At 43.2% G+C, this 25,773-nt stretch overlaps 1 protein-coding gene across 8 annotated transcripts in view; it reads left to right on the forward strand.

Annotated features, from left to right (window-relative positions):
• The first annotated feature begins 12,341 nt into the window (after positions 1-12,341).
• TASOR (transcription activation suppressor) overlaps positions 12,342-25,773 on the forward strand; it is a 64,027-nt gene continuing 50,595 nt past the window's right edge. For all 8 annotated transcript variants that reach the window (XM_026650291.2, XM_026650286.2, XM_026650289.2 and 5 more), the window contains exons 1-3: positions 12,342-12,900; positions 22,582-22,727; positions 24,867-24,959. In XM_026650291.2, the coding sequence (XP_026506076.1) occupies positions 12,516-12,900; positions 22,582-22,727; positions 24,867-24,959 (624 nt within the window). In that variant the 5' untranslated portion in view covers positions 12,342-12,515. The remainder of the gene's footprint in view (positions 12,901-22,581; positions 22,728-24,866; positions 24,960-25,773) is intronic.

The raw sequence follows: 25,773 nt of genomic DNA on the forward strand, positions 1-25,773 counted from the left end.
AGGAAGAGGAGGAGGACGTTGAAGTTCGCGCACAGCAAGGAAGCGGAGAAAACGTTTTCCCCGACAGCCAGGAACTGTTTATCACCCTGGACCCAGTACCCTCCCAACCCACCCAAGGCGGGCTCACGGACCTAGAAGGCAGCGAAGGCACCTCTGGTGAGTGTACCTTTGTAAATATTGTACATGGTTTAAAAGCAAGCGTGTTTAATGATTAATTTGCTCTGAAGACTTGGGATGCATTCACGGCCAGTACAGATACTGGAAAAGGCTGTTAACGTGTATGGGGATGGAGTGGAAATCCTCCAGGGACATCTCGATGAAGCTCTCCTGGATGTACTCCCAAAGCCTTTGCAAAAGGTTTCTGGGGAGGGCAGCCTTATTCTGTCCGCCATGGAAGGACACTTTACCACGCCAGGCTAGTAGTCTGGAATCATTGCATAACAAAGCATGGCAGTGTATGGTCTCGGTGTTTGCTGGCATTCAAGCAACATCCGTTCTTTATCTCTCTGTGTTATTCTCAGGAGAGTGATATAATTCATGGTCACCTGGTTGAAATAGGTAAATTTTAGTAAGGGGACATTCAGAGGTGGCCATTCCTGCTGGGCTGTTTGCCTGTGGCTGAACAGAAATCATCCCCGCTGTGCGCCAGAAGGTGGGGGGGAGGGGTGAAGTGATCATCCCAGGGTAGGGTGGAGGGCTTTAGTTGGGTTTGTGCTGCACGTTAACCTGAAAACCGCAGCCCCTCCTTTTAAATGGTCAACCCAACGGGTGCTTGTTATGGGACATGAGGTCACTGCTGTTTGAAACCATTCCAACATGGAATTCCAACCGGCAGGCCCTCAATATAAGAAGCAAAATGCGAACTTGTAAAGAAAGCACACGTGCTATGTAATGTTAACAGCTTGGTTCACTGTGGAAGAGTGTACCCATTGTTCTCTAAAATGTATCTTTTTAAATACTACTCTCCCTTTTTTTTTCCTCCCGCAGCTGCAAATGTTTCAATGCTCGCTGTATCTTCTCCATCCCAGAGGCTAGTGAAGATTAGAAGGCGAAAAAAACGCAATCACGATGACATGTTCTCTGAGCTCATGCAGTCCTCCCACACTGAAAGAGCCCAGCAGAATGCGTAGAGGCAGTCAATGTCAGAGTGCAGGAAAGCACAAAATGAATGCGAGGACAGGAGGGACCAGTGAGAGGAGATGTGGCGTCAGCGTGATGAAAGGCGGCATGAAGGAATGCTCAGGCTACTCAAGGATCAAACTCATATTCTCCGGCGTATTGTTGAGCAGGACAGGCAGCAGGAGGAACCCAGACCGCCGCTGCAGTCCCTGTGTGACCAACCGCCCTCTTCCCCAAGTTCCATAGCCTCCTCACCCAGACGCCCAAGAACACGGTGTGTGGGGGGGGGGCGCCTCCGGCCACCCAACCACTCCACCCTAGAGGACTGCCCAAGCAACAGAAAACTGGCATTCAATAAGTTTTGAAGTGCAGTGTGGCCTTGTCCTTCCCTCCTCCACCACCCCACCCGTTCCTTCCCTCCTCCCCCACCCCTCCAGGCTACCTTGGCAGTTATCCCCCCATTTGTGTGACAAAGTAATAAAGAATGCACGAATTTTAAACAACAATGACTTTGTTGCCTCTGCAAGCGGTGATCAAAGCGGGGAGGGAAGGGTGGCTGGCTTACAGGGAAGCAGAGTGAACCAAGGGGGTGGGTTTTTATCAAGGAGAAACAAACAGAACTTTCACACTGTAGCCCCCTGGCCAGTCATGAAACTGGTTTTCAAAGCTTCTCTGATGCGCACTGCTGTGCTCTTCTAATCGCCCTGGTGTCTGGCTGCGCGTAATCAGCGGCCAGGCGATTTGCCTCAACCTCCCACCCCGCCATAAACATCTCCGCCACACTCTCACAGATATTGTGGAGCACACTGCAAACAGTAATAACGATGGGAATATTGGTTTAGCTGAGGTCTAACCAAGTCAGTAAACTGCACCAGCGAGCTTTTAAACGTCCAAAGGCACATTCTACCACCATTCTGCACTTGCTCAGCCTATAGTTGAACAGCTCCTGACTACTGTCCAGGGTGCCTGTGTCCAGGGTGCCTTCATGAGCCATGGCATTAAAGGTAGGCTGGGTCCCCAAGGATAACTATAGGCATTTCAACATCCCCAATGGTTATTTTCTGGTCTGGAAAGTAAGTCCCTTGCTCCAGCCGTTGACACAGAGCAGAGTTCCTAAAGATGCGAGCGTCATTTACCTTTCCCGGCCATCCCACGTTGATGTTGGTGAAACGTCCCTTGTGATCCACCAGTGCTTGCAGCACCATTGAAAAGTACCCCTTTCGGTTTATGTACTCGCTGCCCTGATGCTCCGGTCCCAAGATAGGGATATGCGTTCCGTCTACCACCCCACCACAGTTAGGGAATCCCATTGCAGCAAAGCCATCCACTATGATCTGCAGATTTCCCAGAGTCACTACCCTGGATAGCAGCAGGTCAAAGATCACTTTGGCTACTTGGATCACAGCAGCTCGCACAGTAGATTTGCCCACTACAAATTGATTCCCGACTGACAGGTAGCTGTCTGGCATTGCAAGCTTCCAGAGGGCAATCGCCACTCGCTTGTGAACTGTGAGGGCTGTTCTCATCTTGGTATTCTTGCGCTTCAGGGCAGGGGAAAGCAAGTCACAAAGTTCCATGAAAGTTCCCTTACGCATGCGAAAGTTTTGCAGCCACTGTGAATCATCCCAGACCTGCAACACTATGCGGTGCCACCAGTCTGTGCTTGTTTCCCAGGTCCAGAATCGGCATTCAACAGCACGAACCTGCCCCATTACCACCATGATGTCCAAATTGCCAGGGCCCGTGCTTTTAGAGAAGTCTGTGTCCATGTTCTCATCACTCTCGTGACCACGCTGCCGTCGCCTCCTCGCCTGCCTCTGCAAGTCCTGGTGCTGCATACACTGCAGTATAATGCGCATGCTGTTTACAGTGCTCATAACTGCCGCGGCTATCTGAGCGGGCTCCATGCTTGCTGTGCTATGGCGTCTGCGCGGGGAAAAAAGGCGCAAAACAATTCTCAGCCATTGCTCTCAGTGAGGGAGGGGCGACTGACGACTGTAGCTATCCCACAGTTCCCACAGTCTCCGACACCCATTTGAATTCTGGGTTGAGCTCCCAATGCCTGATGGGTCAAAAACATTGTGGCGGGTGGTTCTGGGTACATGTTGTCAGACCTCTCCCCCAGTGAAAGCTACGGCAAAAAATCGTTTCTCACCTTTTTTCACTGTCACCGTATGTCTCCTGGGTGCTGCTGGCAGACTCAGTACTGCAGTTCTACAGAGCAGCATCCCCTTGCCTTGCGGACAGCAGAGGGTGCAGTGTGACTGGTAGACATCATCGTCGTCCCGTGGGTGCTCCTGGCTGGCCTTGGTGAGGTCAGTCGGGGGTGCCTGGGCAGACATGAGTGCTGCTAGCCGGCCTTGGTGAGGTCGGTCGGGGCGCCTGGACAAAAATGGGAATGACTTTAGGTCATTCTCTTCTTTAAGTTTTGTGTAATGGAGATTCAGTCCTGCCTGGAATATCATGCCAGCTGGAGGCCTCTGCCTCAGGCTGCTCTCCCAGTCGGCAGCACTGCGCGGTTGCACCTACCCCAGCCTACCCCTTGCTCCCATGGCTCATGAAGCCTGGACAGTAGTAAGGAGCAGTCCAACTATAGGTTGAGCAAGTGCAGAATGGTGGTTCACTCTACTTCCCCGTAAGCCAACCGCCCCGCCCGCCCCTCCCCAATTTGATCTCTGCTTGCAGAGGCAATAAAGTCATTGTTGTTTAAAATTCATGCATTCTTTATTAATTCGTCACACAAATAGGGGGATAACTGCCAAGGTAGCCTGGGAGGGTTTGGGGGAAGAGGGAAGCAAAGGGTGGGGCAGTTGTACGGGCACCCCTTAGAATGGCATGCAGCTCATCATTTCTGCAGGATGTGTGGGGCTCTGATCCAGAGCGGCCGTTTGCCTCTCTGGTTCTTTAGTAGGCTTGCCTGATAATCCAGGTAGGACTGAATCTCCATTAGACAAAACTTAAAGAAGGGAATGACCTGCAGTCACGCAGTGGCGTAGCCAGAATCTAAGAGTAGGGAGAGCAAACATAAAAAAGGCGCTCCTCCTGGCCACGCCCCCCTTGGCTCCTCCTCCGGCTGCTCCGCGCCCCCCCCCCTCGCCGGCCCCCCCCGCCTGCCCCCCCCCCCCCCCCTTGCCTGCCGGCCGCCATGCTGCGCCCCCCCTTGCTCCTCCGGCCACGGCTGCCGGCCACGCTGCGGGCCGCCTTGCTCCGCCCCCCCGCCTCCTCCGGCCGCGCCCGCCGCCCCAGCCCATTGGCTGCAGGCCGCCCTGCTGTGCCCCTCGTCACTGCCACGGCTGCCGGCCGCGCTGTGGGCTGCCTTGCTGCGCCCCCCGCCCCCACTCTGCCTCCTCTGGCCGCGCCCGCTGCCCCGGCCCATTGGCTGCAGGCCGCCCTGCTGCGCCCCCCCCTCGCTCCCCCGGCCGCGCTGTGCGGGCCGCCCTGCTGTGCCCCCCCTTGCTCCCCCTGCCGCGCTATGTGGGCCGACATGCTGCGCTCCCCCTCGCTCTGCCTCCTCTGGCTACGCTGCGGGCCGCCCTGCTGCGCTCCCCCTCGCTTCCCCGGCTGCGGCTGCCAGCTGCGTTGTGCGGGCCGCCCTGCTACGCCCCCCCCCCCGCCCCCCCCCCCCCCCCCCCATTGGCTGCCGGCCACGCTGTGGGCCGCCCTGCTGCGCTCCTCCGGTCGTGCCGCCCCCTCCCCATGGCTCCTCTGGCCGTGCTGCCCCCCCTTGCCTGCAGGAGTTTAGCGCCAGCCGGCAGGTGCGCCGCTTTTTGAAAACGTGCTGAGGGGAAGCGGCTGCTTCCCCTGCACCCCACTAGCTATGCTACTGGAGTCACTCCCATTTTTGTCCAGGTGCCCCCGACTGACCTCACAGAGGCCGGCCAGGAGCACCCACGTCTGCCCAGGCGCCCCTGACTGACCTCACCGAGGCCGGCCAGGAGCAACCAGGATACAGCAGCAGACGGTACAGTATGACTGGTAACCGTCTTTGCCAACTTGCAAAGGCAAGGAGCTGCTGCTGTGTAGCACTGCAGTATCGCGTCTGTCAGTAGCACCCAGGAGACATACGGTGACAGTGAGCTGAGTTGGCTCCATGCTTGCCGTGGTATGTCGTCTGCATGGGTAACCCAGGAAAAAAGGCGAGAAATGATTTTTTGCCGTTGCTTAAGGGGGGAGGGGCTGACGACATGTACCCAGAACCACCCGTGACAATATTTTTGCCCCATCAGGCATTGGGAGCGCAACCCAGAATTCCAATGGGGGGCGGAGACTGCGGGAACTGTGGGATAGCTACCACAGTGCAACACTTCGAAAGTCGACGCTAGCCTCGGTACTGTGGACGCACACCGCTGACTTAATGTGCTTAGTGGGGGGACACACAAGCGAAAGTATCAAATTGATTTATAAAAAATCGACTTCTATTAAATCGACCTAATTTCATAGTGAAGACATACCCATAGATCCAATAAACTGACTAGAACATTCAGGTTTGATGTATATTATACTGCTGCTAAATTAACCCTTAGTTTCAAATGCGTATCAAAGCTTATTTTACAAGTTTGAAAAACTCCCATTTCTTACTTGCTTTCAGAAGCTAAGGTGCATTGTATTTCAACCAATTTCATCATCCACCTGTACTTCCCACTAAAAAGTATAAGTAAAGTGGCATCTCTGACAGATACCATTCATTATAAAAATATTCAAACATAACAAGCATTTCCAAAACTGTTCCAAAAATTATATATATTTCTTATTTAATAAACAATTAGCTAAACTAGCTAAATCACTACTTTTCCTTAAAGCTCAGCCTAGAATAGAAACATTTGAGAAAGTGGGATAACAATTACAAATCTGACTGATATTCTTCATTGCTCAGAAATAATTTATAGACTATATCATAATGGTAGAAGGCCAAATAGATGTTTCCATTGTATTCCAAAACCTTTCCTCATGATTTAATAAGAACAGAAAGAAAAAAGTGCTTTTTCAATTATCATTCACTGGAATGATTACTAAAGATCCCCCTAATGAAATTTCTATACATACAAAAAGCTAAACAAAATTATTGTATACCAATTTGCCTGCTTATCATTAAAGTTAGCTCAAGAGTGGACTTGTGTGCACACACCACACTGCAGCTTCTCCCTAAGAAAGCATGAAGAGGCCTCAATAAAAAATGCATTTTACCTACACAGCAAGGATGTTATAATTACCAAAGTCAAGACTTACTGTGGAATAGCCAACAAATATTAATAAGCATATTAAAATTTTTATAAGTCCACACATTCATTTTTTCAGATGTAACACTTTGAAATATCAGTCATCAGCATTACATTCAAAGCTTTGATTTTCCTTGGAAGCCAATTCACCTCCATGAGCACAAAGATTAGACTTTTTCTCCTTTTCTATCATTTGTAAAAAACTTAATTTCCATTAGCACTTTCCAATATAGTTGAATTGCTAGGATTAAGACTGGAAATAGTTGCCATATCCAATTTTATTTTCTTTGTAGACGACAACATCCACGTCTACACTACAAAGTTTGGTTAACACAAGTTACGTTGCATACATCTGCTGAAGTTTGTATATCACTCAGTATTTGAACACTTGGCTGCTTGCATCGGTACTGTGTGTACTAACCAGGACTGCTTCTATCATCATAACGTCAATGTAAAGTGCAGTGCATCCCAGGTAGGTACGCCTGCTCTGCCATCCAGTGCAATGTGTTTTGAGACATTTTCACAGAACTTTGTGGGATCATAACAAATCACCGAGGAAGTTCTGGGAGCTACGGGTCAAGTTCCTACTATGCCACTCTCCACATCCCATAATACTTTTCACAACCCATAATTTTTACGTCTCTTTCAAAACTATCACAGTTCTGTGTGGCACTTCTTGGCACACATCTTCACTCTAACAGAAGCATGGAGCTGCAGAGCTCAGCACAATCGTGTCCTATTGCAATGGAAGAAACAAGGCTGCCCCATCACTAGAAATCTTTGGGAGAGGATTGAAGAGTATCTCTCAAGTTTCATTGAGATTTCTCAAGACAATGAGACACATCCCTCTTCTGATAAACAGAGTACTCCTCATCACCTAGCTCAATAAGCCAAAGATATTAAAAGCAGATGCCAATCCTAACTCTGTTTGATCTACCTCTACTCGAGCACAAGACACGGATGTGACATGGACTGTGTAACTGTACTGTGTAACCAGACAGCCTTACCACCTTTTTTAGAATGAATTCCCTAACCTTTTGTTTTCTAACATTATACCAGTACAGCAATGAAAAGTCGATCCCTGTGCCTTAATTTGTTAATGGGCTGGAGCCATTTTTCAATGGAGAACAAGGACAGTGAGGTGGGATGAGGGAGATGAGGTATAAGGAAAAGGAAAAAAATGGCAAAGAATAATGCATATACGCAGTTGCCCAAGCTCTCTTCCCCTTCATTGGTGGCTCACCTGGCTAGACTGCTGCAGAGTTTCAAACAGTTCCTAGCTCGTGGCATAGTTTGAGTGCCCTGCTGGATCTCTCCTGCTCCTGCTTCCTCCTCATGGTTCATGGCAGGGATCTCCATCTCAGGCTTCTCTGAGGTGTCCACAGTTGACTGCAGGGTTCAGGTTGGGTCACTACCAAATGTGGCATGCAATTTGTTGCAAAAGTGGCAGGTCTGTGAGCAGCACAAAATGTGTTTTTTGCCCTTCTTGCTTTGTAATATGCTTGGGGTAGTTCCTTCACTTTCATGCAACATTGCTGCTGATCTCTGTCATGCCTCTTTGCCAGTATCCCTTGTGCAATCTGCCCATAGATGTCCATGTTTCTTTGGGTGATCCATATCTGTGCTTGCATAGTCTTCTCTCTACAGGACAAGGAGATCCAATACTTCTTCCCTACCTCAGGCAGGAGCGCATCTAATAGCTTTCTCTGTGTGTGGAGCCAGCATGGTCAGTTGGATACACATAAAAAAGGTGTGCTACTAGGTGTGCTCAACCAAAGTGGGCAATCAGGAAAAGGCATTTCAAAAACATGGAGGGGTTTAACAGGTGTTGGGGGGATTCCAATCTCTGTGACCCTTGGGCTGGGGAATTCAAAACTGTGACCAGAACAGTCACTGTCACGAGGACAGAGGCACTGTCAGACAGGTGCTGGAGCACTGTTAAGGTTGGCACAACTAATGCAGTGTCTATATTTGCACTGCATTGACCTCACTAGGTTGGCTATGGCTCTGTGCCACTAAGGGAGGTGCTGTTACTGTATCTCTGTAATGGGCCATGTAAGTCGGCAGAAGACAAATATAAGTGTAGACACATGCATAACTAAGTCAACACAAGTGGACTTAAGTTGACCTAACTTTGTAGTGTAGCTCTAACCATCCTTCTTTACAATTGCTTAAAATTCTTTTATCTCTATAATCGGACAAAATACCAATTATAGGTAACCCCACACTCCATGCTGCAGCACCTCATTCCTTTGATTCCCTGGTTAGCACATTTCCATGGAAACCAGTTTCTCTTCTGTGTTTATTTAGCCTCAGTAGCACCAAATAATTCTTCCAAACACCAATACTCCCTGGTACCTAGATGATATGGACTTTCTTGCCTTGAACAATTTGTCTTTGTTCTCCTGGTCATATACGATGTTTTGTTCATTAAGAGTTTCTGTAGGAGACATTTTAGTGACTTTTTTACTGTCTCTCTAACTAGTCTACATGTGGTGTATTTGCTTAGCCACAGGGGCATAAAATCATTAATCTTTGTAACAACATTTCCAAACTACTACTAAAAATTCCATGGCGTAGACTGAAGATGCTCAGATTTTCTATGGAGCAATTCTAAAACTTCTTCACAATCATATGACCAACACTGTTGAAGGAACAAGCTGATGTTTTTTTTTTTTTTTAATATTGAGTCATCTTACAGTATTTTTATATTCTTGCATCTTTTATCTTCTCTGGTTTATAACAGGAAACAAATGCTTAAAATATTTCTAAAGGAGGAAAAAATAGTTATAGCAACAGTTTTGTTATAGCAAAAAAAAAAAAAATTGTCCAGCAACTAGCTTAGTTTTGCCATAAACCTAAATTTTAAAACTGTTAGGTTTAAACTGAACTTTTTTCTAGATCCAGCTGAAAGAATTCTAACAGTGGGCTGGAGTATTTCCTGAAGTTATATACATTAGATGTACACAGAAATGGATGACCTTATTTTCTACTCTCCATTTTGTTTTTTTTTTAAAAGTGGTTGGTTACTCACAATTCGCAGTTTTTCTTGATAAACCTCAATTGAAGTTTCTAGTACAAGTCATGGAGCAAAGGTACCAATAATCACTTCAATATCCTTCATGTAAAAATAACTCCCTTTAGCTCTGATCTTACAAAGAGTTACACACACGGTTAACTTTACATATTTGTGAATAGTTCCATTGACTTCAAAATACATAAAGTTAAGTAACTGTGCAAGTCTTTGCATGATTAGGTGTTTCCTGTGCAGTTTCCAAGTCCACAACAGAGCATGAGGTGGCACAACCAACCACATTTGTGAACTGCTAATTCTAAACTTCCTCGCTCAAAAACACTAGTAGCAGACCATAGAAAATGGGCTATTCCTCTCTGCGGTGGCTGCATAAAATTTTCTGGCATCTTTTTCTCTGAAGGCTGGAGGTCAAACTGTTCAGAACAAGAGAAATACAACAAAAATAAATGTACTTTACCCCACATTCTCCACTTAAGCAGCTAGCACAGTTGAAGAAATGTTATGAAGAACAAACAAAAGTGAAGCAGCAGCAAAGAACTCAAACCATGCTACTATGCTGATAGCTTCTCAGTTTACAAATGTTATGCAGGAAATAATTTTTAAAGGAAATCCCACTTATTAAAGTATTTAATGGATTCAGGCAAAGAAATATCTTCAATCTCCTACAGTGTATTTCTTTCATGTCTAAAGCTGTTTACCATAGCCAGAGCTGCTTTCTTAGAACTATTCATGGAGCAAGGGCACAGATTCTGAAGAGAGGGCAGGTTCTGAAAATGCCACACAGCATACCTTTCAACTTTCCAAGGCACAAATATGGGACCCAATATGAAGGAGACAGAAAATTATTCATTTAAAATGATTATTCTATTTCTATTCAAGATCTTACACTGCCTTCTGTATTGCAGTACCTATGCACCTTACAAAAGTGCATTAAGTAACGTATCTACCATGTATGGTTCTTTCTTTCTCTCATCTTCTTCCCAGAGGGAAAAATTATGAGAGATTCGGTTTTAAATTATTTGTACCAGTATACTGTGCGGTGTGTTTATATTACAAGGTAAGACCAAAGTGAGTTTTGCACTTGGATCAAAAGACAGTAAGTTTAATGGGAGTAGGGGATTTAGATTCTGAGTTTATTCCTTTCTTGGGCAGGCATGTGAGAAAGCTGCTTCCTGGATAAACAAGCTTTGTTCTTGTGGTAGACAATTCCATTGTGGCAGAGGTCTGGAGCTGTTGAACATAGTCCTCGTCCTAGAACTTTAAGTGACCTTTAGGGTAACAGTGTTCAATATCTTGAGAGGAAGGATTGAGACCTTGAATCTGACATGCTATTCTATGGGAAATAAGTATAGTGAAGAGTGAACAAGTTTGATATACTCATTGCAGACCTTGTTGCTGAGATGTGCTGCAGCATTCTGTACATGGGAGTTTCCAGAGGGTTGATGAGGGTGTGTAGGTAGACTGCATTGCTGTAGTGTTGTCAGAAGGATACAGAAGTGTTATTACCAAGCCTAGGTCACTGTCCACCAGGAAAGTCTCAATGAACTGTAGGTGGTAGAAAACATTGTTTGCAGATGCTGATGATGTAGGATTAATTCTCTTGGTGTAAATATCTATAATCTCTGTTTCATAATTAATTATTTCTGATGCAAGTTATTTAAACAGAAGCGAGCAGACCAAATTTGTGTGGAATGTAAATACTGGGACGAAATGAGTGACATCTCTAAATAGTAATACGCTTCTTAAGTGAAATATCCAGTAGTCAGCATAAAATTGGTGAGAAACTCCTCACAGTACCTCTTATTTTCAGTTTTTGTTATTCGTAATAGTTACTGAAGAACTATAAATGTTCAGATACAAGCACATAGCTAGATGGGACACCCAAATTACCAAGCTACGCAGGAACCACACATTTAAAACCCCGACAGCACTGAATCAGTCCTTATCTTTCTGAAAAAGATAAACTGAATTCTATTCAGTTTATGGTGTAGGAGATCTTTGGATGAGACCTTAAAAACACAAATCCCATCTTTACCTTGTAGACATTCAAGCAGGGATAAGGACCCATGAATTCTCTGTTGCCACTTCGAGAGGCAGAGTGGGGAACTAGACCTCGGCCTTTTTCTCCCATTCTGCAGAAATAAGGTTGGAAACTAGGCCCACACTTTCATCTCTGTTCCCACTCATGAAAAAGGGTGGGGATCAGACTGATACCTTCTTCTCTGTTCCTGTTTCTTAACGGAGCAGGCTATTACACCTGTGTCGTCTTCTCCATTCCCACTCCTGGAAGTCGGATGGCTTACGTTACCACTTTCTTTTTTGTCCAGAATGCTAAAGAGGGCAGGAAACTGCTCTCTGGCCATCTCCTCTGGTTCTGGTAATTATCAAAGGCTGAGTGGTACCTTTAGGGATCAAGCATACTTGGAGGAGCTGCAGGACAGGCAGCAGTTGGTCCTACAGGTTCCTCCCTGCTTCCACCGTTGCAGCACAGCAGCAAGAGCTGGTACAAAGGCTTGTCGACTTTACGTGGTACAAACACTCCCTCTCACAATATGGGTGTGACCCATGGTGGGTGCTTCAACTGCCTGGGCAGTGCAACAACCGTCAATGGTGCCAAGCCACCCTTGGGTGGCTGCTGTGCTGCCTGAGAGGAAAAACCACCACGATCGGTATGAACTCTCCCTTAGCTTGCTGCCAAGGCGAGAAGACATAAAATAGGGATGGGAACCAGCCACCACAAGGAGTCTAGGAGTGGGAGGGAGGGAGGGAGGGACGGACTTGAGGCAGAGGCGCGCCAAACGAGGTACCGTGCCATTTTTGCCGGTTTGATACGTTCTCGCTTCGCTGCGCCACTTGCACGGCACCGCCCTCCTCCTGTATTTATAACCTGCCCTACGCATTGATTGGTCGCCGCTGGCCGGACGCTGGCCACGCCCCTTTCCCAGCTGCGGCGCCGCCGCCGCCATGTTGGGGGGAAGGAGAGGCGGAGTTGTTGCCATAAAGTGAGCCCCCGGAGTGGTAGAGCGGCGCAGCGCGGTAGAGGCTAGCGGTGGGTGGTGTATGGAGCTTGGGAAGGGGCAGCTCCGTGGGAGAAGACGAGAAGAAACAGTTGTTAGCGCTCAGTTGTTTCCTCGCCATAGAGTTCAATGGCGGATGCTGGGGTTACTGGCGGTGGCGAGATAGAGCCGGAGCAGCTTCAGCGGATGGAGAAGAACGACCGGGGCCTCCTCGGTGTGGAGAGCAGCAGCAGCAGCAGCGCAGCAGCAGCTGAGGACAACACACAAGATGGCGGCCGCTCTGATAGTACCGCTGAGGAGGCGCTGCTGGTGGCTGCTACAGAAGACCAGGCCCCCCCAAATCTCAGCAGCAGCAGCCGCCAGCGGAAGAGCAGCGTCTCCACGGCACATGAACAGCAGCAGCCACAACAAACCAGCGACGTGTTGGGGGGTCCTCCCCCTCTCCCCAAGCCCCCTGAAGATCTGCCTATTAGGAGGAATTTTCAGATCCCCAGGAAGAGCAGAGAAAAGAAAGGTTGTTCCCTTCCTCCCCCCTTCTTCTCTCCCTCACCCCCCTCTTCATCTTATTCATTAGGGAGGCTCTTTATACACTTCTCACAGCTGCATGCAAAATCCTGCGGGTGTGGAGGAGGCTGTGGCATGGCTCCGATTAGAGAGGCTTCTGGGGATGAGATTTTTAGTGTTAGGCATTTTAAATTCTCCTTTTTGTGTAAGGGGAAAAAAGCTTGAATTTGAGATGGTAGCTTAAAAATGGAAAAGGCTGGATTTGATCAGGGTGGGCTTGGAAACGGTTTATCACAGCCCCACTTCTGAGATGCACAGAGACACAGAGAAGATGGTTCTCTGTGGGACACGGACATAGAGAGAAGATGGTTCTTTTTCTATCTTTTCCCCTTCTTCCCTCTCTGCAGGAGACAATTGCGTCCATATTTAGATTGAGCTGGTAAACACTTTATACATCTCTACTTCAGAGACACATGCAGAGAAGATGGCCCTTCTTTCCTTACCCATTGAAAGCTTGCGTGTGTCTCCATCTCTTTGCAGGAGAGAAGTGTGCATCCCACATTCATGTGCCTCACACTGGAAATGCTACTTTTTTGAGGCTCCTATTTTTTTAATGGAACTTCCTGTGAAAGCCAGTGCTATCTCTCTCATTTTCTGGGAGACTGTTCATTTCTGCTTGCTTTTATTTTGTTAATTTGCCAAGAAGATTTACTTACTTTGGTGTCTCCCCCTCTTCCCCCCCCTCCCCCCAAGTTGCCCCTTTCTTGCCCTTCCCTAGTAGTGGAATAGGGTTCAATAACACAACAGTTACTATTGCAAAACATTTTCATACAGGGTTTTCATCTTTCAAAGAGGTTGTTTAACTTTTGTAACTTTCTTTAAAATTTTGTTCTGTAAGGAGGAAGTGAAGGTAGGTTTGTTTGATTATCCCATTTCTCCTTTCCATTTTAAAGATGGCAGTAATTCTCTCAGAAATACAGAAGTGGATATGAAGCCTAGCAGAGGCCAATGTAAAAGGAGCCGATTGACTTAAAGCAGTGGTTCCCAAACTTTAACAACCCGTGAACCCCTTTCACTAAAACGTCAAGTCTTGTGAACCCCCTCCTAAAAATGAATATTTCCAGGGATTTTCTCCTTTACCTGAGAATAAATTATAAAAGCAGTGATCTTGGAAATATAAAATTTGTTTTTGACATGCTTATTACACACTATTATTAATTATTTATCATTACAGAATTTTATTACATTATGAAAATGGCAACACTCTTCCAAGATCTCACTTTTGTAGCTTGTATCACTTTGAGTAAGCCTCTTCTAAGACAAGGCTCCTATATTTCATCAAGTATCAGATGTGAAGTAGCATGAAGGTATTTAAGAACCCAACTCAAAGAGTTCCTCTTACACAAGCATTCAGGTCTTGAGCAGTCCAGGCAAACAATGCATGTTACAACAAAGCTTAAGCTTGTTCTTCATAATTTAAAAACAATTCTAGCTGCCTATTTAATTTTAAAAACAGGAAAAAATATCCACCTCCCTTTCCATTTCTTATAAGGAGTCTTGAAGTTTAAATAATCTCAGTGTGGTAGATATGCTTGCTTTGATCTGCTTAGCTCTTGGAAGTCCAGAGGCTCCAGACCGCTGGCCCCGTGCTGCCCAGGGTCCCTAGGGACAGCTCTGTCCACCTTTCAGGAATTTTTTTCCTGAGAACCTCCTGTAACATCCTGAGCCCCTGGGGGTTCACAAGAATCCCAGTTTGGGAACCACTGACTTAAAGTAATGTCCTGTCCTCCTGGATGGTCATCTGATAGAAAAATACCTGGATTTAAAAAATGGCTCCTTGTTTCAGATGTCCCAAGACCAAGTGTGATTGTTTTAACCACAAAGTTATAGAACCAAATCTCAGAGGCATTCAGTGCATCAGATAGATAGATATAGATATGTTTATTTATTTTAAAATACCTATCTAGCACTTGGTTCCATTGTGAATCTGGATAAACCTGAAATACATAAACTAGGTCTGGAAAACACCACCTTGGTCATCTAGTACATCACCTGCCTGTGCAGGATTGTTTTCCTGCAGTATATGTTTCTGACCAGTCAAGCATTTTAAATACCTTGAGTTTAGAACTACTTCTATCACTTCCTTTGGGATGGAGGGGGAGACTAGTCTGATCTAACTGGTTCCAACTTACTTGCTAACATCAAGATTTTATTTGGCATGTTCTTATGGATTTCATCTTTTAGTGTATCAGAATTTCTTCTTTAAAATATTGTCCAAAGAGGTCTCTGTTTTTAATAATACTTGCTAGTTAAGAAACTTTTGGACACTTGAAACATTTCTTTCCATTCCATCATATACATATGCTGGTTTATTGTTTATGGGTGCTTGGCTGTTGCCATAACAATACTATAGTATAATAAGCCATGATGATGATATGGCACATCAGAAGCCATAACAAAATTGGGCCAGATCAGTAATTGGATGGAAGGCTTCCAGAGAGAACTTGGGTGTTGCAGGAAGTGTTAATGATGAATTGGGAAGTTTTGGTATTAAATCAGTACTACACCAGTACCCCAATTTAATGCCAGAGTGACAATGCATTGCTGGCACTTTGGTCTTCTGGATGTGTTCTGAAACCAAGATCACCCCATTCTTCCACCAAGCACTTAATGGCTGATAAAGATGACATGATTCTCCTTGGAAAGGTAGGGATGTTGATATTGCTGCCCTGCCCAAATTCCAAACTTCGGAACACTAGGCAACATTGCTCTCTTTTCTCCCCCCCCCCCCATTCTTCTATAACTTCCAGTGGAAGTTATTCTTGGCCTCTTGTCTAAAATTACGTTGTAGCATTGCTGGTGCAGAATGGCTGCTGTAGTCCACCCACAAGGTGACTGTTTTTTAGTTGTGGGAAACTGATCCCTATAATATATGACCTATAACAGTTCTTTGCGCTCCTCCATGATGAAAGCACTAGATCAGTGCAAGTCATAACCACATTTTCTTTTCCATTGCATTTTAAAAAGGACACTAAAACCTATTATACTTTGTGGACCTTTTTTTTTTTTTTTTAAATAACTATGTGAGGCAATTTAAAAACTACATGGAATTTGCAAAATCAGAAAACACAGGTAAATCCTCGGTCTACCAGCTTCTTCGGTTTCTGAAGCAGGAATAGGTGTTCCTTGAATGACGACTAGAAACCAATGAAAGCATGATATCAAGGCTAAGCCTACCATCTAAAGAGTTACAGAAAATGTGATAACGTGAGCTGAACAAAGCAGATGGAGCTAATTGAGGGATTATATAATGAGGCTCTTTCTATTGATTCTTTATTAGACTCTAATTCCCGGGGGGGAACCTCTTATAAACTTTTTCATTAAATGCCAGGAGGAATTTTTAATTTATTTGCTCTCTCTTTTCTATAGGGACAATTCAGGGAGTATGGCCTTAAATATACACCTCTACCCCGATATAACACGAATTCGGATATAACACGGTTAAGCAGCGCTTCGGGGGGGCAGGGCAAGTTCAATATAACGTGGTTTCACATATAACGCGGTAAGATTTTTTTTTTTTTTTTTTTTTTTTGGCTCCCAAGGACAGCATTATATCGGGGTAGAGGTGTATTTATAAGCAGGAAAGATTAAATTTATTTTGTCTTGAGGATTTGGTCTATTTTATGGCATCTAGTCACACAGGGCACTAATTGTAATAGTACAGTTTCCTGTTTTGTTCATGAACCTTGTGGCTTACTGCCCTACTACCATGTTGTGAATTATTATTATTATTATTATTTTTTTTTTTAAAGCCATATCTTGCAAGCTGGCCAGCTTGAGCCTGGCCATTGCTTTGAGATGCCTTTCACCCGATTGTGACAGGGAAGGGCAAGTGCACAATAAATAGTGCTGGTACCAGTCTTCCTTTGGACTACCTGTTGGACTAACTCATCAGCATTATGCCTTTGATTTCAGAAAGGCAGTTAAATATGTGCTTGAGTAGTCCCACTGCTGCTCCTATGCATAAAGATAGGCACATGCCAAATCAGGAAGGTACTCAAGCACTTGTTAGGGTGCCGCCACTTCTTTCACTGTCTAGATGCAAAATCTAGGTCTTGCTTACTTGTCATTAAAGACTCCATGGCACTTGTAAGTGCTGGGTTGTTAGCCAAACTCTAGTTCACGTGAGGGTGGTTTTTTGATGACCTATATTGTTTGACAGTTCATTAGATATGTATTTTTCCATTATTCTTCCTAAACTTTTGGGAAGGGTGGCTGTATGCTGTTCACCATTGACAGTTTCCACCCTAGGGGATTAAGTGATTCCCTGAATTTGTAAACTGTTTACGGACGTTTTAGGGGAAAAGACGCTACAATAATACAAGCTCAAGGCTTATATTAACCATTCTGATGTCCTATTTTATCAGTGCATATCTATCTTGATGATCTTGCCCTTGGAAATCGTGACTTCAAGAAAATGGTACTTTTCATATCTTGGTGGCAGAAACACTTCATTCCTAAAGAGCAATATCATCCTGCTCTTTTTTTACTGATTTGATAAGAAGGAAAATACTTTGTATTCCTGGAAACCTGAAGTGTCAGGTGAAGACAGTCTGTATTCCTCAAGAAAGCAAGATTATTTTTCTGATGTAGTTGCAAGTTCAGTCTTTTTTTTTTTTTTTTTTAAAGAAAAGGGGGGGTGGGGGAAGGAAACCTGCAGATTTAATCTGATAATTTGAATGATTTGATATATTGCTTACTGAGAGTCATATACAGAAATTGACTAACGGTGGTGTCTTGGCATTGAAAACAAGGCATAGCACCAGTCTAGACAGTCCAGCACCAATATCTGATTTCAAACATTAAAATGTCTTTTTTTATAAAAAAAAAACCCACATAGATTTTTCTTTCTATCTAACAAAACGACTGTTATAATACTAGTCTAGCTTCTGTGCAAGTGTAGTGAAATCTTTTTTTGTACTTCAAACAAAATATCACAAACCGTTGAGCATAGTTCCTATATGTCATAAGGATGCTATAAATTAGTTTTCTCGTTTCCGTAACTGTATGCAGTTAACATTACAAAAACTGGAAAATGGCCGGTATACACAGGTCAGGTATTTTTCTAGTCCAGGTTATTGTTAGGGCCCTACCAAATTCAGAGTCCATTTTGGTCGATGTCATGGTCATAGGATTTTAAAAATCATAAATTTCATGATTTCAGATATTTAAATCTGAAATTTCATGGTGTTTTAACTGTAGGGGTCCTGACCAAAAGGGAATTTGGGGGGGGGGAGGGATTTGCGGTATTGCCACCCTTACTTCTGCACTGCCTTCAGAGCTGGGTGGCCAGAGTGTGGCAGTGGCTGGCCAAGGGCCCAGCTCTGAAGGCAGTGCAGAAGTAAGGGTGGCAGTACTGTGACACCCTCCCCCCCCCCCACGATAACTTTGTGATCCCCCCACAACCCCATTTTGGGTCGGGACCCCGCCAGTTTGAGAAACACTGGTCTCCCTCATGAAATCTGTACGGTATAGGGTAAAAGTACACAAAAGACCAGATTTCACGGTCCATGGTGTGTTTTTTCACGGCTGTGAATTAGGTAGGGCGCTAGTAATTGTACTTTGCTTCCTGAGCTCCTCGAAGAGTAAGGCCAGAAATAAGCTTAATGAATACCATTAAAATGTAAATCATGTGCACATATTGCAGGATGTGGTAATTACCTTTTAGGCATATTAATATAGACAATATGATCTGGAACTGCACTTCTATAGTTACAATTAGTACTTGGTTGCAACAAAAAACTTGACATGGCATAGTCTGTATAGGAACCATACATTCAACTGGTGGTTCTGGGGCTATGTGCCTCCTGAACTGTATTAAAATACCTTCTCTGGCTTAGATTTACGTTCTAAGCAACAGGTGATCTGTATAGAAAAATGTTCCCTGACCTACCCCCAAATGCTCCCTTCCTTTTTATAAAAACAAAAAACACCTCCCGAAACCCAGGTTGTGTTAAAACTTTGTTGACTGGGTTTTTGCTGGCTGAAGTCAGGGTTGAATAACTTCCCCATCCACCCCCTAATAAAATTAGCCTTTTGTTTTGTTACATCCCCCCCCCCCAATAAATTCCATCGCAAGGCTGTTGATCATTAAATCTTTTACAGTACCTTAAACATTAACAACAAAGTTACATAATTTTTACTTTTTTCTGTGTTTTACATGTGAACAGGCAGAACTTGCTCTATAATGAAATTTGTGGATTTTTTTTTTTTTAGACCGTATCACCAAAAGACGCATCATAAAGCCTTGCTGCTTGCTTGATTTGATGAAAAGAAATCATATACAGAATATGAGATCCTTCATTAAACTTTTTTTTCCCCTCAGGTGAAATGCATATTTCGGGTTTAAAGCACCTTCAACTTGGAACTTTAGGGTCAAGATATTCAAAAATTAAAAAGTCAAACCAGGCACCCAAATGTCACTCATAAAGGGGCCTGACTTTTCCAGCGGTTGAATGTTCAACACTTTCTGAAAATCCAAGGTGCTTTAAGGGGGTCTCAAATTGATATATTGCCAATGGATCTATATTTAGTTCAGAGATGGCATCAATTCTCAGCTTAACTATAGTTCTTGCGATAGACATAAATTAATAAAATTTCATTAATGTAAAAAAAATTACATAATACACTTTCAAAACCTATTCTTGAACAGCTATGCATATCTTTCTCTGCATATAAAACTTTATTCCCAAGAAATTAAAAAAACAAACCTTTGTTATTACCAGAGCTGTGGACTACATATACTCCCCTCTTCCAAGGGATTAGGTGGTAATACCACAGCAATCTATGTGACTTGCCATGTGCAAAACTGTTTGATGTCTAGTTGTCAATAACACATTATTCATCGTAGAAGAAAATGAAGATAAGGCTTGTGAAGAAACTACATTTTGGAGGACTGCTGATCTCCATAAAAATCATTCATCAGAGTGCAAGGTCTAAGAAAACACAAATGTGTAACCTCATTAATAATGTCCCAACAGAGTTTTAACAGCGGGCAGGACCTCTCCATAGGCAGTAATGTGCCTTTTACAGACTTGCATTGAGGAAGTAGACAATATGCCTCCGTAATATGTGGCCACTCTTGCATATGATATTGCAAGTCTCGTGAACTGTATACATAATATTGAGCAGCGAAGGCAACTTTGTTCATTGAGATTACAGGAATTCAACAACAGCCTTAGTAACATAACTGGACAACCACTTCAAACCACTGCTATTTTTACTACAAGACATTTGAAGAAAATTTCTTTTTAGTTGCTCTAAACAGAAATCCCCTGGGTGATCAAAGTTCGATACAATCTATAGTGAAACTGTTTCCAGCATAATTTATTGAATGGGGTGCATGTAGATACTGTATAAATGCAGAATTACTGCAGTCTTAAATCAGATTTATTACTCAAGTGACTTCTTAAAAACTTTGATGCACAGATTTATTTGTAGGTAATGTGGAAATTTTCCAATACTTTGATGTAACTTTTCTTAATCCTATAAGAAAAGCTCTAATATAGTAAACAACAAAGCACATGTTCTTTAGATCTGGAGAAATCAAGATGTAGCCAAGATTGTGTGTGTGTGCGCGCTAAAACTGCTGCTGTAATCCATCTTCATTAATGGAGGAAAAAACTGTTATCCTGACTTTCCTCCCTGTTCCTTCCCTGTGCTTGGTTGGGTGTCTTTCTCTCTCTCCTGCCCCGCTTCCTCCCCTCCCTCCCCCCAATGTCTTGAACTAAGATTGTGAGCTGTTTGGATTAGGGACCATTTTATTGTATGTCAGTATGATACCTGGTAAAATGGGGCCATGAGTTGGTGGTTGCCTTCAGACTCTACTGTAATACGTATAATGCACACTCTAGCCAAACTTTGTCATTAATAGGGTTCACATGCCTAATTAACTGTGTATGTATAACAGGTAGCTTTTGTGTTAATGCTTACCATGGCATTAAATCTTTAAAGTACAACTGTATGATCTATACAGCTGCAAGAACTAGGCCTTCTGCCTCTGTTGAAAGATGACTTGTTTCAGTAACAAATTTAAAAAAAAATCAGTAAAAACACGATCAATTATTTTTTTAATGTCCATGCTAAATTTAGCCGCCTTGCAGAGACAAATGTATGGTTCAGCTGCCTTAAATAACCATGGCAGTGACTTAATACTGCGTAAAGAAACAAATCATGACTCCTATATCTAGTAATTTCTTCCTAGAAGGGTCTGATGACTGACTGGATGGCACTGGAAAGCAAACTCCTTGCTCAGTAGTCTTTTTCCACTATATATCTTTAAGTCTCATTCTTGCAATATAATTAAAACATGCAGCACTCACTATTTTCACTTTCCATTAAGATGGACCCAATTGCATGACCATAAATATAGCAATAGATGCTGTCCTTGTCTTCTCATTGGCAGTAACTGACCAGCTTTTACCAGCTGTTGGTCAAGCTGTTCTTGTGACTCTATAATGACCCTATTTAATTTTGTGCACCTCTCCCACCCCTTTAAAAACCATGCAGATGCACACGCCGTGGCCCAGTCTTGTGTAATCCTTGACACGCACTCTAAATCATTTATTGCTATTTTGGTAAATATTCTGTACTTTTATCCACATTTGTTTTTGTGATTCTTCTAGAACTTCTGTGCCTCCTGCGCTTTTAGAGCGGGAGGCAGGCAGTAATAGAAGGGCAAAAGCACTATTTTGAAGGTATGTAGCAGAACTGTTTACAAACAAGAACTCCTGTACCGTCAGAATAAAGCGCTATTTCTGTACACCTTAAAAAAGCTGTGTAGAGAAAATACCTGGTACATGATGTTTTAGGAGTACAGCTCCATTTCTTTGGGTCTCCTCTCTCCAAGTCTGTTTTTCAGTTCTTTGCTACTCCATGCTCTACAGTCCCCTGCTGGTCATTTGGCCCTCATTCTGTGCATCTGAAATGGTTGGTGGGGATGGAGATGAGGGGCTAAAAGATAAACCCAAATCAGGGAGACTGCTACGCAGATTTAGGCAATAGCTTAGCAAAAAAGTAAATTTTGAAGTGGCCATCTTTGTGAATGCATAATTATGTTATACAGAAGACCCATGTTGTCTTGGGGGATTTCTTAAACTAGAATGTGAGCAACCATAGCTGAATCTATATTGTCCCCTCTATAATAGCCATTTATTGTCAGGGTAAGTAGCCTACGTGTTCACCAGACACTAACATCAATTTAATTATTTTTTTTCTTTTTTTGAGAAAATGGAGAGGCTACAACCTGAAACTACTGCATTCTTACAATAACATTATTCTGTATAACTGCGTGTTACAGCTTTTTGCAGTGTGTCTGCTACTTTCTTGGGAGTATGTTTAATTACATTAGTGTACTTCCCTTGGAAAGCTCTTGTAAACTAAGTTGACAACTTGCTCAAAAGTAAATACTGGTATGGATGGAGAAATGATAATGATGTGCCTGGCTGTGATACTGACAAGCCTAAATTCCACCTTTTGTGAGACAGTTTTTAATACAAAATATCTAAAATGAATCAAGCCGTTAAACATAAATAGTTTTATAAGATCAAGATAAAAATCCTATTAGTGAAATGAAAATGTATTGGGAAGTTTTCAAATCTGTATTGATACTAACTTTCTTCTCTTTGTATAGCACTCTTTCAGCCAGTAGCTATGGGATCTCGAGAGTTTGAAGATGTTGTGAAAATTTTGCATTCATCTTATTTGGAGTCAGGTTCGATGGCCAATTTCAATTACAAAAGAGCCAGCTTAATCCATAGTGAGCTGTTGGAAAAGGAGGTGAGTACCCACAGTTAGCTGTTTATGAAACTGTGCGTAAGCTATAAACTTTAGTGGTTTTGCCCAACTCCATTTACTTGAAGCCAAATGGTTTAATATGCTTAAGTGTTGGATCCTTGTAGTGTTGCTTCATGCTGGGTTCTTGAGGACACTGTATGTGACTGCCTGTATTTGAGTTAGTTTGCTATACTTAAATGGATAGCACTACAGAAATAATCCAATAAGCTTTTAAATTCAAGATAACTAAATTAGGGCTATTTCAAAACATAACATGATTCGTACTAATACACAATGTGAAATATAAAGAAATACTGTTTACAAACCATATTATTAGTCTTTCCTCTTGGAAGTTCCCATTACTAGCAGAGCTAACCAGATTTGCAATAGATGGTGTATACAGCAGAGATCTTTCGGGGGGGGGGAGGGGGGTTACTGGTGCCCTCTTCTTTTTGGGGGGCAGGGACCAAAGTGTGGGGGGGGGGCTTGATGATTTGATCTTGCTGCCTCCAAGATGAGGGAAATGGGTGCAGTGTCACACTTCTCGCTGTGTACCCTACCATTTCTATTACGGAGGCCTTTAGGTTTCTCCTGCCTGCCTGGCCTTGTTTTTCTTCTGAATAAAACAGACTGGTTGCTGTGAATATCATTTGAACTGAGGTAAACACAAAATTTAACACTATATGAAGTTACCAATAGGAGAGCTACTATGACTCTTGTCCCGCCATGGCTGCTCCCCCTCCTCTCCCCGAGGCTAGGTTTAAGCCCAGTGTTAATGGAAATCGTATGACTTTTTTTTTTTTTTTATGTCTGTCCAAAAGAGAGATCCGAAGATTGCTGTGCAGAAAACAGCCTGCAACATTTAAATCTCTTTTGGCCATAGCCAAGCCAGTAACCAAGATTCTGCTTCTTCAGAGGTCTGGTATCCAATTGCAGAATCTGGCCCAAAATGTCCAGACTACTACTGTTCCAGCAATTTTACTACTGACTATGCTTAGAAATTTCATACTGCTGGCTTGATGTCAGGAATATCTAAGAGTTTTATGGTGGATGAAACTCTAGCATCCTGAAGTGAGGAAAAAATGTGAGGGGGAGCTAGTGCCAGTGCTGCTGTTTGAGATCTGAGCTTCTTTGTGCTTCCTGTTTGTCTTTCAATTTTGAGGTGCATAATTATTGTAAATTAACGGTGGTATCTTCCAATACAGGTTTAATGCCTTCTGCATAAGCTATAGTAGTCTATTTAATTTTAAATATTGCTCTTGCATTAAATCATCTCTTCTAGATTTATAGTTCTCTCAGAAGCAGTGGCAAAACAAGTTCAATAGCTGAATTAGCAAATCAAGCAGTGTGATTGGCTTTAAAACTAACAAGCAGTCATGAAAATACTGTGCTGAACCCTCTTGAAGAAAAAACTTGTTTGCCTCCTCGGTGCCACACCAAAAAAAAAAATCACTGCATTCTAGAACTATAACATCAGATTTTACTGGCTTGTGTATTGTCTTGTTTTCAGACAATTCACAAACTGTTGATGATTTCCTGAGTGTTTTTGTGACTATGTAATTTGGCTGAATACTACGAAGTTTTCAAGTATGGGGAGAAGAATATAGCCTTGTTAATGTGCTTCTCCTTTCTTGGAAATGAAAGCACTAGTTAAAGGGCAACTTTTTTTCCCTTTTTATTCTGTTAAAATAACACATGGGTCCAATGCAAGCTTGCTTGTAACTGTCTTCTTCAGTTACAAAAATCTGATACAAACTGATAGCAGTGAGGCAAGACTAACAAAATATGAAATTCGGACTTGGTTTTTGTGCAACAGAAATCAGTGGTCGGAAGTGATGATCAACTTCTGAACCATAGGACTTGCATCTAGAATGGAAGTCCAAAATGATATATGAGAACTTAAGCTGAATGCTTCCCCCTCCCATACCCTAGGTGAAAGGATACAGACTCTTCTGAAATTGTTTATTGGAAACTGTGCTGAAACATTAACCTCATTCAAATTGGCCTTTTGATTATTTGCACCTCGAGCTAACAATGTAGACTGTAACTTAGCCAAATTAGGCTTCTTGGAAGCCAGGTGGCACTTGATCGTGCCAATACTGGTTTCTTCATTGCACGTATTAAGACTTTGCTTGATAATAGTTCACAGAAAAACGCAGAGAACTGAAATGTGATGGTCGCCTAGAAAAAGAGCTTGTTGAATCCTATGCGTTTCTGATGGTTGATCGACCTCAGGTGAGTAGAGACAAGCTTTATAAAATAACTTTTTTTTTAAAGTTCATTTTTTCTTGTTCTGCCTTGGGATGGTCTTTCAAACAGAATTGTTTGTTGATGACTTTAGTATCCACTAACTACCGATATGTGTTCTGCATTTGCAGAATTCAGCACAAGGGAGCTATAGTAATTACGGACTAGAGGAATCTTGTCACAGAACTAATCTGTTACGCTGTGGAATTAATAGGGTTCCAGTTACAAATGTTTTTGTTTTTCTTTACCTTTTGGGATCATACCTCTTAGGCTTATGCTTACCCCTCTTTCTCCTCCCCTCCCCCCAAAAGAGAGTGCAATCTAAGTTTTACCTATTGTGTGTTTTAAACAGTTGGCTTTTTTAAATATGCATGCTCTAACACCTCAAAAAGGGATATTGCCTGCTTGATTTTGAGACTTTTTTGGGGGGATCTTTGGGTAACTTGTACTGCTTTTCTCTTGACATGAACACAAGTGAGACCCCGCCCTGAAAATTGTTGTGTGACATGTTGGCTAGTTGGAACTATAGCAGTGAGTCCCTTCTTTCTGATGTAAAAGCAGGGAGAGTAAAAAAAAATCTTATCTTCATGCTGCTTTCTGGGGTGTACGTCCTCTGTGATCAGTCTCTGTATGAAAATAAATATATAAAATTAAAAAATGTGTCTTCCTCAATGAGGCTGTATATCCCTAAGAGCCCTACATAATGTGCCATATTTGCAATCAGGATCCTATAGGAAAGGCACCATATTGGATGGGGCCCTTCTGCTGCTACCTTATGATGGATGTAGGGTGGAGGAAGAAA

The sequence above is a fragment of the Terrapene carolina genome, unplaced genomic scaffold (assembly GCF_002925995.2).
Source record: "Terrapene carolina triunguis isolate 2854851 unplaced genomic scaffold, T_m_triunguis-2.0 Scaffold89, whole genome shotgun sequence".
Lineage (NCBI taxonomy): Eukaryota > Metazoa > Chordata > Testudines > Emydidae > Terrapene > Terrapene triunguis.